This window comes from Lynx rufus, unplaced genomic scaffold (assembly GCF_022079265.1).
Source record: "Lynx rufus isolate CCGP_SWC_20201006 ecotype Redwood Valley unplaced genomic scaffold, mLynRuf1.p SCAF_16, whole genome shotgun sequence".
In the NCBI taxonomy this organism is placed as follows: Eukaryota; Metazoa; Chordata; class Mammalia; order Carnivora; family Felidae; genus Lynx; species Lynx rufus.
In genome coordinates, this window is record NW_025814830.1 from 40,182,219 (window position 1) to 40,198,851 (window position 16,633).

Sequence of the window (16,633 nt, forward strand, 5' to 3'; positions counted from 1 at the left end):
CTTCTGGAATGCTGTAATCGGAGCTGGGAGAGAAGGGTGCTCACTCATTCCTTCTCCCCTTCAGGCACTTCTGTGATGCAGGTGACAGCCACAGATGAGGACGATGCCATCAACACCTACAATGGGGTGGTTGCTTACTCTATCCATAGCCAAGAGCCAAAGGACCCACATGACCTCATGTTCACCGTCCACCGGAGCACGGGTACCATCAGCGTCATCTCCAGTGGCCTGGACCGGGAGGTGAGTGGCCCTTAGGGAGAGTGCCACCTACTCAGGCTTTCTCAGGCTGGGGCCTGACATTCAAGAGCAGAAGCCAAGCCTCCAAAGCCCAAGGTGGAGCAGTGAGAATCCAAGTCAGCAGGGAATGGCTGCTGCTGTGTTCCCATGTTGATGTCCCACAGCTCTCTTGGGCCAATGGCATGCTGCCAAATGATCTCGTTAAGGCTGAGGAGGCAGCTGTAAAATGCAAGCGTTTGATATTTTCTGTAGGTTTTCTCATTTCCTCTCGGAATGGCTCACTTAGCATGCACGTTGCCCAGATTTGTCCCTTGTGTGCTACAAAGTAGAATTAGCTCCATGGATATTGGAGTTGCCTACTGTTTCCTAATTAATACCTTTACCCGAATCCCCACTCAAAGCTCCCATTCTGTATCAGCCCGGGGTCAGGGGGCAATCCCCAGGCTCCACCCCACAGTTGGCCCAGGAGAACGATTTAGTTCTGTGTTTCCCTTCCCCCTCCACCCTTTGCCTCTGTTCTTTTCTGCCGTAGGTGAGTAGTGGGGCAGGGATTTAAGAGAGCACTGTGAGAAGGGGAAACATTCCCCTTCCCTCCACATATATCCCAGAGCTGTGCCTCTGTGAGCCCAGGCTGAGGGACCTCTTGGCCTGAACTTGCCTTTCCTCCCCAGAGAGTCCCTGAGTACACACTGACCATCCAGGCTACAGACATGGATGGGGATGGTTCTACCACCACAGCAGTGGCCATAGTGGAAATCCTCGATGCCAATGACAATGCTCCTGTGTTTGATCCTCAGAAGGTAAATTTGATTTCAGTCCTTCTTTCCTCATCAGATGATGAAGGACTGAGTTTTCTTTCTTTTCTAAGTTTGTTTATTTTGGGAGAAAGTGAGCACACGCACAAGCAGGGGAGGGTCAGAGAGAGAATCCCTAGCAGGTTCTGCACTGTCAGTGCAGAGCCCCATGCAGGGCTCAAACTCATGATCTGTGAGATCATGACTTGAGCCGAAATCAAGAGTCGGTCACTTAACTGACTGAGCCACCCAGATGCCCCTGAGGTTTTTCTTTCTCATGAAACTCTGGAAACAGCCCACATGGCTTCCAGTCCTGTGCCACCGCTTACTAGATGTGAGACTGGAGGCAAACTACCTAACCTCTTTGTGCCCCATTTCCTAATCTGTGAAATGGAGGTAATAGTAATACCTGCTGCATTGTTCTGAGTCTTAAATGAAATAATCTATGTACAGTTCATAACACAATCCCTGGTACATAAGTGCTTAATATGAAAATCCTTGTTGAGGGGCCCCTGGCTGGCTCAGTCAGGGGGAGCTTGTGACTCTTGATCGTGGTGTCGTGACCGTTAGCCCCACATTAGAGGTAGAGGTTACTTTACAGAGAAAGAGGGAGAGACAGAGAGAATGGAAGAAGGAAGGAGGAAAGAAAGGAACAAAATCCGTGTTGTTATGAAAACTTATAATTTGCCTCACACCTATACCTGTCCACCTTCACCCAGTGAATACTTCGTACACCTGCAGCGACGGAGGATTCAGTGCCAATCAAGATGACACCCACCCCCCCTTCCATCCTTAGATAATTCTGGCTACTGAACATTATTTAGGCTTGATTAGAAATGTGTTCTGAGCAGCCAAGTTCCCAACTTTTGCCACTTACTCCAGAGCTTCCAAAAAAGTTCCTGCTCAGTGCCGTAAAGCAGTCAGGCAGCTAGTCCCTCTTGCCACCTTCTCCATACCTTTCTGATCTCAGCTAGATAGGTGGCTAGGCATGGCAGGGTTTAGGGCACCCAGACCAGTGTGATTACTGGAGTAGTAGGCCCTGGATGTACGAATAGTAGGCTCACCATCCCTGTGGTCTGTCCCAGAAGCTGGAAGGCTGACTCTCAGGACATTCTGCGTCTGTGTGTGCCCTGAAACCCTGGTGTGTGGTATTGGGTGATCCCAGAAAGAGTGAGCGGCATGGAATGGAGCTCCTATGGAGTCACATGGAGGATCCATAGCTGGTGAAGCGTGGAACGGTCTCAGGGTGTTCAGTCTCTGCTCTGACTGTGCTGTGCTTCCCACACCAACAGTACGAGGCCCAAGTGCCTGAGAACATGGTGGGGCACGAGGTGCAGAGGCTGACAGTGACTGATCTGGATGCCCCCAACTCACCCGCATGGCACGCCACCTACCGCATCTTGGAAGGTGACGATGGGGACCATTTTACCATCACCACCCACCCCGAGAGCAACCAGGGCATTCTGACAACCAGGAAGGTGAGTCATTTTGGGCTTTAGACAAGCCCGCACCTGGGACAGTCAGGTCTGCGGCCTCCGGGAAAAGGAGGTACCATCTGCCTTGGGACACCTACTTTGCACCATTCAACTGGGGAGTGCAGCAAGCTGGTGGCTTCTGACCCTTTCCCATCCCTCTTGTGTCAGTGTATTGCTTTGTTCAAACTAAATCTTAACCAGGGACTCCTTTCAAAAAAACAGGTGGGAGTCACTGATTTGATTAAGGCAGATGAGTAGAGCTCTTCCTCCCAGATCCTGGTGTCCAGTGGCTGTCACCAGTCAGCCTTCTTAAACAGAGAGGCTCTGTTTTATTGGAATGCTTGCAAATTTTGCATTTAATCCATAACACATGTCTAGGTTTTTGCATAGCAAAATGTTTTATGTTACTTAGTAGTTAGAGATACGGTTGTCTCTCAAAAAGTCTTTGAATAAAATTGATGCTTTTAGAATGGCCTAGTTTGAGAAGCAGAGTTTTATATATAATACTTTAAAAACTATCCCCTTCTTTCAACAAAAACTTTGTAATGCCCTTTTTACATTGTCAAATGAATTTCATTTATAATTAAACTTACCTAACTTACATAATTTCTAGAAAAAGAGATTGCCCTAACTGTGAAATAAAGAAGAATTTTACAGGAAAATTTTCTGTACGCAATCTTCTGAGAACATACTAGAAAACACAATGAAGGTGGTCAGTTACTTGCCTCTCTTTGGAGACTCATCCAACTGTAGCGGATGCTGTGTGTCACTCTGTTGGCTCATACACACCACAAGTCATACTGGTATCTTTACAGGACAGCAAATAAACAGCTTTTGGGAAGGGCCTGAACAAATCAAATTACAGGCTCCCCTCAGAAGCTTGCATTCCTAGAAAAGTCATATATATTAAAACTGCACCAGAAACACATAAAACGTGTTCTAGACTGGAATTATCAACAGATTTTCCACACCCACAAGTACATGAATGTTCAGGGGGATATTGGCAAGTCACACAGCCTGTGGAATAGTTCTTGGTTTCCCTGCCCCAGCCTATAAATGCCAGTGGCATCCCCAGTCATTAGGATCACCAGAAAGGCCTCCACGAGTTTCTCCACCACCCTGTTGGGAACCAACTGTAGGGCTTTCTGGTTTAGGGGTGGTCTGAGAGGCCCCACTGGCTGTCCACTCAAAGTGCAGGAGGCTATATGGAAAGGGCAACGTTGCTGTTCCTGGAAACCTTGAGCCCCTCACTGTGGGCCCTTTCCTTCTGACCTCAAAGCATTGCATGGGGTCTCCTCACAAACTGGTGGCTCAGGTTCTCCTTCCTTTTCTCTCTCAGGGCTTAGACTTCGAGGCCAAAAACCAACACACCCTGTACGTTGAAGTGACCAATGAGGCTCCCTTTGTGGTGAAGCTCCCAACCTCCACGGCCACCATAGTAGTTCATGTGGAGGATGTGAATGAGGCACCTGTGTTTGTCCCACCCTCCAAAGTCATCGAGGTCCAGGAGGGCATCTCTGTCGGGGAGTCTGTCTGCACCTACACTGCGCAGGACCCTGACGAGGGAAATCAGAAGATCAGGTACACAGGAGCTGGGCTCAGATGCATCCAAAAGCATTAGTAGTATTGGACGGGTTATTTATTATGGCCAGCGTTTTCTCCCATTACCAGAAAGATTGCTAAATATTTTGAACATCATCCCTGCACGGGACCTTCCCTTCCTACCCTCCCCAACACTGAAGACTCTGAACAGAGGTCTAGGGGGCAGGTATTCCCACTCTCTCTCATGTGTCCCTGCTGGGCCCTCTTTCTGCCGCTCTCGCTTCCATTTGGGGTGAGATGCATTCTTCATGTGATCTTGCTTAGGAGCCCCGAGACCCATAACAGCATCTGCCAGTTGAATGAGTAGGCTTTGGAGGACAACCAGAATTCTAAATATTCTGGAAATGACTCTTTTCAACTTTTCCACTCCAGCTACCACATCCTCAGAGACCCAGCAGGGTGGCTAGCAATGGACCCAGACAGTGGACAGGTCACTGCCACGGGGGTTTTAGACCGTGAGGATGAACGGTTTGTGAAGAACAATGTCTATGAAGTCATGGTCTTGGCCACAGATGATGGTGAGAGCTTCCTCCCAATCCCTCCACTTGGGTACCTTTGGAGCCCATGACACAGCACATCCCCTCCACAGAGTATGGTGTCAGGGAAAGATGTCAGCAAACCAATCTGGAGGGTCAAAGGGGACTTTAGAGGAGTCTTTCAAAGACCAGGATTGGCTATGGTTTCCCTAAGACCCAAGTGTTAGGAGAATGACTTCTTTTAGCCTAAGTGTGTGGTTCCCTGAGCCCAGAATTGGCCTTGTGATTGATTGAAAGGGGCTGCCTGGAAAGTGCCATGATTGATTAGTGATGTCATACCATGACAGGATTGGGAGTTAGGATGTGACTTGACATTGCTGCTTGACACAGTGAAGCAAGGTCTGGAGGCAGATGAAAGGTTCTCGCAGAACTGTGAAGGGAAGCATCCCTAAAGCTCATTAGCAAACACTGCATCAGCCCTGAGATGGCCAGTAGGTTTTCTTTTGTGATAGATTGGTAGTGGCCATATGGATGAAGTGGCTGTAAGGGTGCTAGGATCGCTTAGTAATGTCTGCTATGGGAAAGATGGCATGACCGCCATGGATTTACCATCACTGGTTTGATCTATGATGAGACCAGGGCAGGGCATGGAAGGTCTTGAAAAGTTACAGCTGGGCAGTTAAAAGGAACCTCCCTGGGGCTGATTGGATAGGTCATAGGAGAGCTTAACACTCATTCATCACCCCAACCAACGGCAGATACTAAAAGGGATCCTATGTGTAATTATGAACAGGGAGCCCTCCCACCACTGGCACTGGGACCCTCCTGCTAACACTTATGGACATCAATGACCATGGCCCGGTCCCCGAACCCCGACAGATCACTATCTGCAACCAAAGCCCTGTGCCCCAAGTGCTGAACATCACGGACAAGGACCTGTCCCCCCACACCTCCCCTTTCCAGGCCCAGCTCACACATGACTCGGATATCTACTGGACAGCAGAGGTCAATGAGAAAGGTAATTGAGTGGTGGTGGGTAGTAGGTGGGTGTCTGCCCCATACCGGGACCCTGTACACATTCCAGCATCTTGTGGGTCACTGAGTTAAGAACGTCAACCAATGGGTGCCTGGGTGGCTCAGTTGGTTAAGCATCTGACTTTTTTTTAAGTTTATTTATTTATTTTGAGAGAGAGAGAGAGAGAGAGAGAGAGAGAGAGCGAGCATGCACCAGAGGGGGAGGAGCAAAAAGAGAGAGAAGGAGAATCCACCCAGGTACCCCTAAGCATCCAACTCTTGATCTCAGAATCATGAGTTCAAGCCCCACACAGGGCTCCATGCTGGGCATAAGCCTACTTTTAAAAAAAGGAAAAAAAAGACAAAAAATGTTGGAGAGACACCATTCAACACTTTCGCTACTTATTAACTTTGTGTTAGCCTGTGGAAATCCACAGCAGCCCTTTAAGACTGTTCTTGTCCAACCACCTTCCCGTACAGATGGAAAAACTGAGGCCGGGAGAGAGAGGGTGTGGCTTTCTCAGTATCACATAATAAAAGAGCTAGGATTCCTGCAGTGATAATAGCTAACATGTCGTGAGCATACTTAGTATGTGCTAGTATATCACTGGTATATACTATATATGGTATATACTCTACCACTTCAGATGCTTCATAGATTAGGTGACTTAATCCTCACAACAACCCTGGGTGAAGAAGGTACTATTAACACACATAAATGTGTATGCACCCATTTTACACGACGAAACCAAGGCTTACAGAAGGTTAAATAGCTTGCCAAAGGCTTTATGGCTAGAAAATGATGGCCACCAGAATTTGGATCCAGACAGTCTGATTTATCATCAGATCTCTGCTTCCTACCATTTATTGAATGCATATTGAACAGTATGCAAAATGCTTTTTCTTTCCTTCTGTAATATTTCTACCACCTTCTGTGGTCAGTATTTTTATACCTATTTAAAGATGAGAATGAGGCTCAGAGAGGTTAAATAGTATGCCCAAGGGCACAGAGTGGGTAAGTATGGAGCAGAAATTGAAGCCACAGTCCCTTTCCCCAACACCCCGCTCCAATCCATCTCCCTGTGCTTTCTCTTTCCATCCACCCAGAGGTTCTCAGTCTGTCATGGTATTTTAGTTGTCACAAGACTGAAAGGGGTCTAACTTGGTATCAAGTGGGTGAGGACCCGGGGTGTGTGAGAAAGGTGGATCCAGCCTCAAGTGCCAGGAAGGCCCCTGGAGAGACACTGTTCACTTTGGTTTAAAATGTGTCCCCTTTCCTCTTGGGGCTAAGGTCCCCTAGGAAGGAAATGGGGAACCAGTATATATAGGTTCTGCCCCTATAAATAGGATATTTATCTATATATCCTACTTGGATATGTCCAGTGTCTATTACTGCTGCTGAGCCTAGCCCTGAAAGGACTCAGGAGACCTGCTTCAGATACCCACATGATCTCAATTTTGTGATTCCTGTGATTTGGTTATGTATGACCAGCACCTTTCCTTTGAGGAGTGCAAGTTGGTCTCCTGTTACCCCGTTGTGGCCTGGAAGCCATTTTTTCCCCATCCCTGACCTTATCTTTTATACAGCATGGACTCTGGAACCAGAATGCCTTAGTTCAAGACCCAGTTTCTCCATTTACTAGCTTTATGATTATGGACAAGCTACTGAACCTCACTGTTCCTCAGTTATCCCTGTCTGTAGAATGGTGCCGATAAGTGTACCTACTTCGATACGGTTATTGTGAAGATTAAGTGATGACACAAGAGACAAGTTGTTTGGTACATCGGTGCTCAGTAGGTGTGTGAACAGCCACCTTCATTCATCACCACTATTTCCCAGCAGCAATCACAGATCTGGTTCAGTCAGGTTTGAACATTATGACCAAAGCCCACTGGTACCAACACCTGGTGATAATATTGATACCTGGTTCTTGGTTTTAAGTTAGTTTCTCTTTCCTTTTTTTTTTTTTTAAATGTATGTTTGTTTATTTATGAAAGAGAGAGTAAGCACAAGCAGGGGAGGGGCTGAGAGAGAGAGAGAGAGGAAGACACAGAATCCGAGACAAGCTCCAGGCTCTGAGCTGTCAGCATAGTGCCTGACACAGGGCTTAAACCCAGGAACTGTGAGATCATGACATGAGCCAAAGTCGGACACCACCCAGTGGCCCCTTAAGTTTTTGTTTTTTGTTTTAACATTTATTCATTTTTTAAAAACAGAGTGCGAATGGGGAAGGGGCAGAGAGAGAGGGAGACACAGAATCTGAATCAGGTTCTAGGCGCCAAGCTGTCAGCACAGAGCCCGATGCGGGGCTTGAACTCATGGACTGCAAGATCATGACCTGAGCTGAAGTCGGCTGCTTAACCAACTGAGCCACCCAGGCGTCTCAGCTTAGCTTAGTTTTTCTAACTGATCATGTCCTTGTTGTCAGGGGAGTTAATCCATCCCCTACCCCAGTGTGATCTCACATTAGTTACTTGACCTCTCTGAGCTTCAATTTCTGCATTTGTAAAATCAGAATAATAGTACCTGCCTCTTGGGGCACCTGGGTGGCTCAGTCGTTGAATGTCAGACTACAGCTCAGGTCGTGATCTCACAGTCCACGAGTTTGAGCCTTGCATTGGGTTCTCTGCTGTCAGTGGAGCCTGTTTTGGATCCTCTGTCCCTCTTGCCCTGCCCCTCCCCCACTTTCTCTCTCAAAGGTAAATAAACATTAAAAAAAATAGTACCTGCCTCTTAAAGTGGTAGTGGAGAAGAGTAGGGCGTGGCTCCCAGTTAGTGCCTGCTTAGTCGCTGGCACCACCATTGTCATCAGCCCCTGAGAAATCGCCATCCAGCATGGGGATAGGATGGTGGTAGGGATGTTTCAGGGAAACACACCATGTTGGCATCTATGTAGGAGACTAAATTCTCAGCCTGCAGAGCTCCCTCTCTGCTTGCCATCGCTGAATTGGAACAGGGCAAATTCTCCCTTCTAGCCTTCTTGCTAAGAGGAGGCCAGAGAGTCTGCATAAACTTTTTTTTTTAATTTTTTTTAATGCTTTATTCATTTTTGAGACAGAGACAGAGCATGAGTTGGGAAGGGGCAGAGAGAGAGGGAGACACAGAATCACAAGCAGGCTCAGGCTCTGAGCTGTCAGCAAAGAGCCCGATGCGGGGCTCGAACTCATGAACTGTGAGATCATGACCTGAGCTGAAGTTAGACGCTTAACCGACTGAGCCACCCAGGCACCCCATGCAGAAACTTTGAACTAAAAATGGTTTGAGGGGCGCCTGGGTGGCTGAGTCAGTTGAATCTCTGACTTCATCTCAGGTCATGATCTAATGGTTCATGAGTTAATTATCTCTCAGAAAGAATTTATTCCAATGTATTCTTTTTTGAGGCAGAGAACAGTCTAGCAGCTAATGGTGCTGAGAAATTTTTGGCCTTGCATGACATGACTTTTTAAAAAACATCGTTATTTTAAAAATAGTGTAATTATTGATTTTAAGGGGGAAAAATGATGAATTTCTTTTCCCTTATTTTTAAAAATTTTAGGTTTATTTCTTTTGAGAGAGGGGAGGGGGCAGACAGGGAATGTGAGAAGGGGAGGGGCAGAGAGAGAAGGAGAATCCCAAGCAGGCTCCATGCTGTCAGCACAGAGCCTGACACAAGGGCCTACACCCACAGGCTGCGAGATCATGACTTTTGCTAAAATCAAGAGTCAGATGCTTAACTGACTGAGTCACCCAGGCGCCCCAATAAATAAATTTTCCTATTCCAGTAATTCTTTCCATGATGGTGCATATTTGGCTTTGGCCAAATATCAACTTTTAACACTTGACATAAGTGTGCTTTTGGGATATTTCTCCCTGTTGCCCAGATGTAGAGGCTGTCTCCTCAGACCTCCAACATGATCTGCCCAGTTCCACTTGGGGGTCTCCCAGGGTGAATGTTATCTGTCCACTCCAGGAAACACAGTGGCCCTGTCCTTGAAGAAGTTCCTGAAGCAAGACACATACAATGTGCACCTTTCTCTATCTGACCATGGCAACAAGGAACAGCTGACAGTGATCAGCGCCACGGTGTGTGACTGCCACGGCCATGTGGAGACCTGCCCCAAACCCTGGAAGGGGGGCTTCCTCCTCCCGGTCCTGGGGGCTGTCCTGGCTCTGCTGCGTGAGTACCCGTGCCCTCTCCCCTCTCTGGATGGGGTAGTTAGAAGACCCACTTCTACCCTGGACTGCTGGGACTAAGACATCCCCAACATTGCATATCTGTTCCTGATACTCTTAATTCTAGGAGTGTCATTCAGTCAATAGATGTTGATGGAACTTCTGGAATGTGCCAGGCTTTGGGGATACAGTCGTGAACAGACAGACCCAGCCCAACTGTCATGTCATCTAGAGGCTAGAGCAGTGGTTCTGAAGGTGTGATCTTCAGACCAACGACATTAGAATTACCCAGGAACTTGTTAAAAAGGCCAGTTCTCAGGCCCACTCCTGACCCATTGATTCAGAAACTTAGGGGTAAGACCCAGTAACCTGTGTTTTAACAAGCCCAGCACGGGTTCTGATGTATGCTGGAGTTTGAGAGTCACGAGTCTAGTGGGCAGAAGTGTTTAGTTACAAGCTAGGTTCTTTAAAGGTAGAACCTATCACCTTTGTTTTTTCTACCCTCTGAATTCCTTACACAGAAACACAATCCGGTACGAATTCAACAAGGGCAAACTTAACGAATCCACATACAGTGCTCTAAGCACTGTTTCAGCGCTGGGGGTGCAGCATTTTATAACACAGACCACTCTGTGTCCTCATGGAGCTTACTTTGCATGCAGAGAGCAGACAGTGAATCATCTGGCAGAGAAATAGGTATTGGTATGGAGAAAAAGAAGTGGAGTGAGGAGGTCTGCCATCTTAAGTAGGATGGGTAAGAAAGGCTTTGTTGAGAAGGGATATTGAATAAAGACCTGAAAAAGGTGAGGCAGCAAATCATGCAGCTATCTCAGGAACAGCAAGTGCAAAGGCCCTAAGGCAGCACTGTGCTTGGTGTGTGGAAACAATAAATTGCTGGAGTGGAAAAAGCAAAGGGGAAAAAAGTAGGAGATGAAGTCAGAGAGGTGATGGTTGTGGCAGAGCATCCTGTTGGGCCTTGTAGGCTATTGTGAGGATGTGATGAAATGAGAAGTCATCAGAAGGTTTAGAGCAAAGCAGTGATGTGATTTGACTTGAATTTTATAGGATTCCCAGTAAACAGACTGTACAGGGGTAAGGGTGGAGACAGGGAGACTATTAAGGAGCTATTGCCATATTCTAGGAGTGAGATGGTGAGAGGTGGTTGTATTTCAAGGCAGAATCTATTCAGATTCATATGTGGTATGAAGAAAAGAACCATCAATGATTCTAATACCCAAACAAATAGAAACTGGAATTTCCATTAGCCAGTTTGGAAAGGATCATGGGAAGAGAATTGCCAGACGGTCCAAATGGAGATATCAGTAGGCAGACATGTAACTTTGGTGCAGGTGAGAAGTCCACTTCACCTCCTTCCTGCCTTTCCCCAGACTCAGTGAGGAGGAAAAGGGGAGGCAAAGATTGCAGTCTGGCCCACATAACGTGTGCATGCTGATAACCCACAGACTCCCCAAGAAGGCTAGGTCTGTTTTGACTGGCCAGAGATAGACAGGAATTGTGTAAACAGGCCAAAAAAAGTGCTAAAGCTAAATGGTGGGTGTATCCTGTCACATTGGACAGCCACAGAGAGGACCCTGGGGTCGCTTCTTCATATGGGATTAGCTGGGGGTAGTCCTGGCATTAGGGAGAACAGCTAGGCATTAGTTGGCCAATACTCCCATGTCCACATGGCCTGCCAACTTTTCAGACCATATCACTAAAAGCTAAGTTCCTCTCTTGAAATACCAAAATAGTATTTGCACCTAAGTTCAAATTACTGCACCATATCAGAGTTTCACTGTCTCGCTTTTTAACTTAAAATCTGTGGCTAATGTAGGGGTCACTGGGGACTGAAAAAGAGTCTTGTTGAAAAGTAACATCTGCTAGGAGATTCCCATCCCCATAGAGGAGTGTTTCCTTGAGGACCAGTATCACCGATAAGGGAAGACTGACAATAAATGGTACAGAATTGTTGGTGGGGGAATGAAGTCAGTTTGCTGCTAGGAGGAGGGGATAGTAGACTGAGGCCTGAAGGGTGAGAGCCATGTGTACAAAATGTTCCAGATGAGAAAAGCCCACATGAAGCTCCTGAAGTGGTAAACTGCTAGGTGTTATTTGAGGAACTCCAAGGAGGCAAATGTGACTAGACCTGCGTGGGGGTGTAGATGTGTGGAGAAAGACAGGGGCCAATCCAGTACACTTTGATAAGGAGTTGGGGGTTTTCCTAGGTGCAGGGGAGCCACTGAAGTGTTTTCAACCCTGGCTGCGGAGTGAAGGGGTCTAAAATTAGATGGGGCACTAAGGGTTTGGGGCTATTGGCCAGCTCTGTGGTTGTGGGGGGTGAATATTCACACTCCTTAACTCTTGCAGTTCTCCTGCTGGTCCTCCTCTTGTTGGTGAGGAAGAAGAGGAAGGTCAAGGAGCCCCTTCTGCTCCCAGAAGATGACACCCGTGACAATGTCTTCTACTATGGCGAAGAGGGAGGTGGTGAGGAGGACCAGGTGAGGCACTGGGAAGGTCTAAGTGTTGGGAAATGGATGCCTCCAGGGCCACTGGCAGGGATGGTTGGGTTAACCAACTAACCATATTAGCTATGTTGACTAGACTCTGGCCTAAAGCATCCATCTTCATGTAAGATTGATACCTCTTCTCTTCTGAGAGGGTGTCTGGTCTACTGCTGTAGTCCCTTTGGCCCCAGCTAAGGTGACCTTGAGCCTGTGCTTAATTTTGGAGGAGGAGTTGTGGGAACAAGGGCTTTCAGAAATATCTGACAGACTATCTTTTAAGACCGACCCATGAACCAGAACATCCAAGTGGCAGGGAAATGGCATGACATACAAATGGTGGAGGAGTTCACTTCTCAACCCCATGCTGTCCTTGACTTTCATGAAGGACTATGACATCACCCAACTCCACCGTGGTCTGGAGGCCCGGCCTGAGGTCGTTCTCCGCAATGATGTGGCGCCGTCCTTCATCCCCACACCCATGTACCGTCCACGTCCAGCCAACCCAGATGAGATTGGGAACTTCATCATCGAGGTGAGGCATAGGGGGCCAGCCAAGGGAAGCCCTTGATTCAAGCACCAGCAGCATGGGGGAAAAAAGCATGGGCTTGGAGTCTTGGCTCTGGGTTCAAATCTTGGCTCCCCTGCCAACCAGCTGTGTGACCTCCTGACATTTGGCTAACGTCTGGGCTTCTGTTTTCTCCTCCATAAAACCCTAAGTTGCAGAGTGGTTAACAGTAGGTTAAGAATAATTTATTCATTTATGCAACACACATAACAGTTGCTTGAAAACTGTGCAGCCAGACTACCTGGGTTTAAATTTTTAAAGATCCCAGCTGATCCCAATGTGGAACAGAGTTGGGGACCCGCTGTTATAAGTCACTTTAAGGGTCAGATGAGTAAGCACCTAGAACAGTAGTTTCCAAACATTGAAATCTCCTGGGGAACTTAAAAAACTACTGACGTTTCTGACTCCCCATGGAGATTGTGATTTAATTGATCTGGATATGGCCTGGGCTTCAGAATTTTTAAAAGATTCCCAAGTAATTTGAGTCTAGGAACCACTGGCCTGGCATGTAGCATTTATTTTATTTTATTTAAAAATTTGTTTAATGTTTATTCATTTTTGAGAGAGAGACAGAGGGTGAGGTGGGGAGGGGCAGAAAGAGAGGAAGACACAGAACTCTAAGCAGGCTCCAGGCTCTGCATTGTCAGCACAGAGCCCAACAGGGGATTCAAACTCACAAACCGTGAGATCATGACCTGAGCTGAAGTTGGACGCCTAACCAACTGAGCCACCCAGGTACCCCTGGCATTTATTAGGTTATGATAGTTATTGTTGATAATAGCTGAGTGTCTCCAGTGTTCTTAATTCTGATCATACATTTGATTTATCTGTGGGATTTTGAAAAATAACAATTCCTGGAAACCAGGGATTTCTTTTTAAGACTCCAATTTTTTTAAAGTTCCCCAAGCTTAAAATCAAATATACAGGCAGGGTTGTGATAACCACTGAACTAGGTACACAGGAAATAAATGATAGGAGCCTCTCACAGCCTGGGACCCCATTAGCAGTAAATGGAGGTTTTTCTTTCTTTTTTTTCCTTAAGCTCTGCACCCAATGTGGGGCTTGAACTCACGACCCCTAGATCAAGAGTTGCTTGCTTTACTGACTGAGCCAGTTGGGTGCCCTATAAAATAGAGGTGCTCAGTAAGAGGGAGGGAAGATAGATTGATGGGTTTGGGGAAGCAATGATGGGCAGAGGGCCCAGTGGCTTGTCAAAATACCTCACCCTGGCTTGAACCTTTCTGCTTCCCCTTCTTGCCTTCTAGAAGTAGCCTGGTGGTTAGACTCTATTGTTTAGCATGAGCATATTTGAGAGAGCTGTGCAAAAACAAAAGCATCTGGGGAAAGTTGCCCAGAGCAGATGGTTTGAAAAGATGCCTTGGAACTAAATACCTGGAACTTTTCCCTCCAGTTAAATGAAGACCATTTCCAGAATGTCTCTGTGTCAGATAGTTTGCAAATACCATGTCATTCAATCCCCACATCGACTGCAGGGAAGGAATCCTATTGTTGTCCTGATTTTACAAATGAGGAAAATGATGTTCCCCTATATGCCAGGTACTATTCTAATACACACTTTACATATATTTACATGTATTAGTGTATTCCTCTAAAACTATTTGAAGTCTCCCGTTTTGGAGACCAGACAAAAACAGCACCTAGAGATAAAAAGGGGTTTGCCCAAGGTCACAAAACTAGTATGTGAAGTCTGAGTTCTGACTCAAGCTGTCTGGTTTCAGAGTTCCTCCCTGCTCTTGACCTGCCACAGTGAGCACCTGCTGTATGCTGGGCTCAGTGCTAAGTATCCATGTGCATTATTTCATTTCACCCTTCAAACCTGAATGGAGGAAAGAGAGGTCTTCACAGATGAGGAAACGCAGGCTCGGCAGGGTGAGCTACCTTGCCTGAGCTCCCACAGCTGCTGAGTGTCTGACCGCCGCTCCTAACCACCTGCTCTTATCGCCACAGAACCTGAAGGCGGCAAACACGGACCCCACAGCCCCGCCCTACGACTCCCTGCTGGTGTTTGACTACGAGGGCAGCGGCTCTGATGCCGCGTCCCTGAGCTCCCTCACCTCCTCAGCCTCTGACCAGGACCAAGACTATGACTATCTGAACGAGTGGGGCAGTCGCTTCAAGAAGCTGGCAGACATGTATGGTGGTGGCCAGGACGACTAGGCGGCCTTCCAACAGGACCCGGGCTAAAGGTGGGCCACAGTGGCATTTCCAAGGAGCCTGAGTCCTCTCCTCAGCCAAGAACTTGGGAGCTTGTCAAGAAGTGGCCTTAGCAACTTGGAGGAGAGAGGTGTCAAGTCTGACATTAAGGGGTGGTTTCTGAGCCTTTCAGAATAGAGGGCCATGGGCAGTTTGATTTCACTTCTGAAGACCTCTCAGACTAGGCCAGGGTTGCTTCTGAGACCAAATTTCCAGGAGTCTATAACCTGCCATAAAATGCCTGGCTCTATGTCCTGAGACTGGACAGACTCTGACCACCCCCTGCACCCCCCCGCTGCCCCCCCCCCCGCCCCGTGATGATGTTTTCTCTGGAATGGACCCAGCTCCTTAGAATGAATGAGGCCTCTTATCACAACCTGGATTTTTTTTTTAATTTTTTTTTGAATACTGTCTTCAAAAAGTTAGAGGCGGGTCTTCAGCCGTCCTCTGGATTCCTCCAGAAGTCCAGACCTCAGCTGCTCAACTTACATGCCCTCATGCATTTGTGTCTCTTCTCCAGGCGATAAGGCCTCCTGTTGGAATGAATTACTGCGTTTTTATACTGAGCGCGACTAGGTTGTCCTTTATTTTTTATTTTCCCTATTGAGTGCTGTAGAAAAAGGGTGATGACAATCGTGTAAATGTACTACAACTTTTTTATTAAAGGAATTTTTCCCAGAGGTGCCTGGGGAGTGAACTTTTTTTTATTGCCATTTTATTGCCCTATGAGTCCTATACCATACCATTCACCCACCTCGGTGTCCAATTCAGAGGTTTTTAGAATTTTCAGAGTTTTATAAGGGGAGTGAGCACATCTAACCCTGCTGGCTTCACCCAGCTTTGTCCTGATGATGGAGGAAGCTCAGGATTTGTATACGTGTCCGAGGAGGCCTGATGAGGGTGAGCCTGCCCTCTCTCTACAAATTCTTTTTTTTTTTTTTTTTTTTAAACCACCCAACGTGGTGCTCAAACTCACAACTCTGAGATCAAGACTCATGCTCTTCCGACTAAACCAGCGAGGCACCCATCTCTCTGCAAATTCTGAGCTTCTCTTCTGTGGGACAGAAACATTAACTCCCTTACCTCCAGGCTGAGCCCCCACCAGGACTACAGGCAACGTCTTTTCTGGAACAGTGGCTGCTGTCATGTGGGCAAGCATTTCCTCTTCTGTGTGGTGGGCTCTATAAGGAAAGGCCGGGGTGGTGGGGGCGGGGGGTTTAGGGAGGATCTGATACTGCCACTTCCTAGCAACGTAATTTAACCTCTATTTGCCTCACATTTTTCATGTATAAAATGGGGAATTTTTATGGAGACTGGGTGGCTTCATATCTGCCACACTGTAGGTGCAATTTGTGTTCACTGGTAATAGCTACCATTTATTTGATACATTTTAGGGCCAAATACCACTTAACTTCCACTGTTTCCTTTAAACAAATCCTCACAATCACCCTCTGAGGGGATTTTCCTCCTTTAAAGAATGGCCTCATTGTATTTTTTTTTTTAATGACACCTGATCATCATCAAAATCAAGCCAGACAGAAAATTAGAGAACTCACCCAGGATGTACGTGAAATTGGAGCGATCCCAACAATACACGGA

General features: G+C 47.0%; 1 protein-coding gene across 3 annotated transcripts in view; it reads left to right on the plus strand.

Moving 5' to 3' along the window:
- CDH3 (cadherin 3) overlaps positions 1-14,998 on the plus strand; it is a 46,148-nt gene extending 31,150 nt beyond the window's left edge. For all 3 annotated transcript variants that reach the window (XM_047079245.1, XM_047079243.1, XM_047079244.1), the window contains 10 exons: positions 65-240; positions 909-1,037; positions 2,324-2,509; positions 3,846-4,087; positions 4,481-4,626; positions 5,378-5,602; positions 9,549-9,755; positions 12,119-12,249; positions 12,641-12,787; positions 14,789-14,998. In XM_047079245.1, coding sequence (XP_046935201.1) covers positions 65-240; positions 909-1,037; positions 2,324-2,509; positions 3,846-4,087; positions 4,481-4,626; positions 5,378-5,602; positions 9,549-9,755; positions 12,119-12,249; positions 12,641-12,787; positions 14,789-14,998 — 1,799 coding nt within the window. The remainder of the gene's footprint in view (positions 1-64; positions 241-908; positions 1,038-2,323; positions 2,510-3,845; positions 4,088-4,480; positions 4,627-5,377; positions 5,603-9,548; positions 9,756-12,118; positions 12,250-12,640; positions 12,788-14,788) is intronic.
- The last annotated feature ends 1,635 nt before the right edge of the window (positions 14,999-16,633 follow it).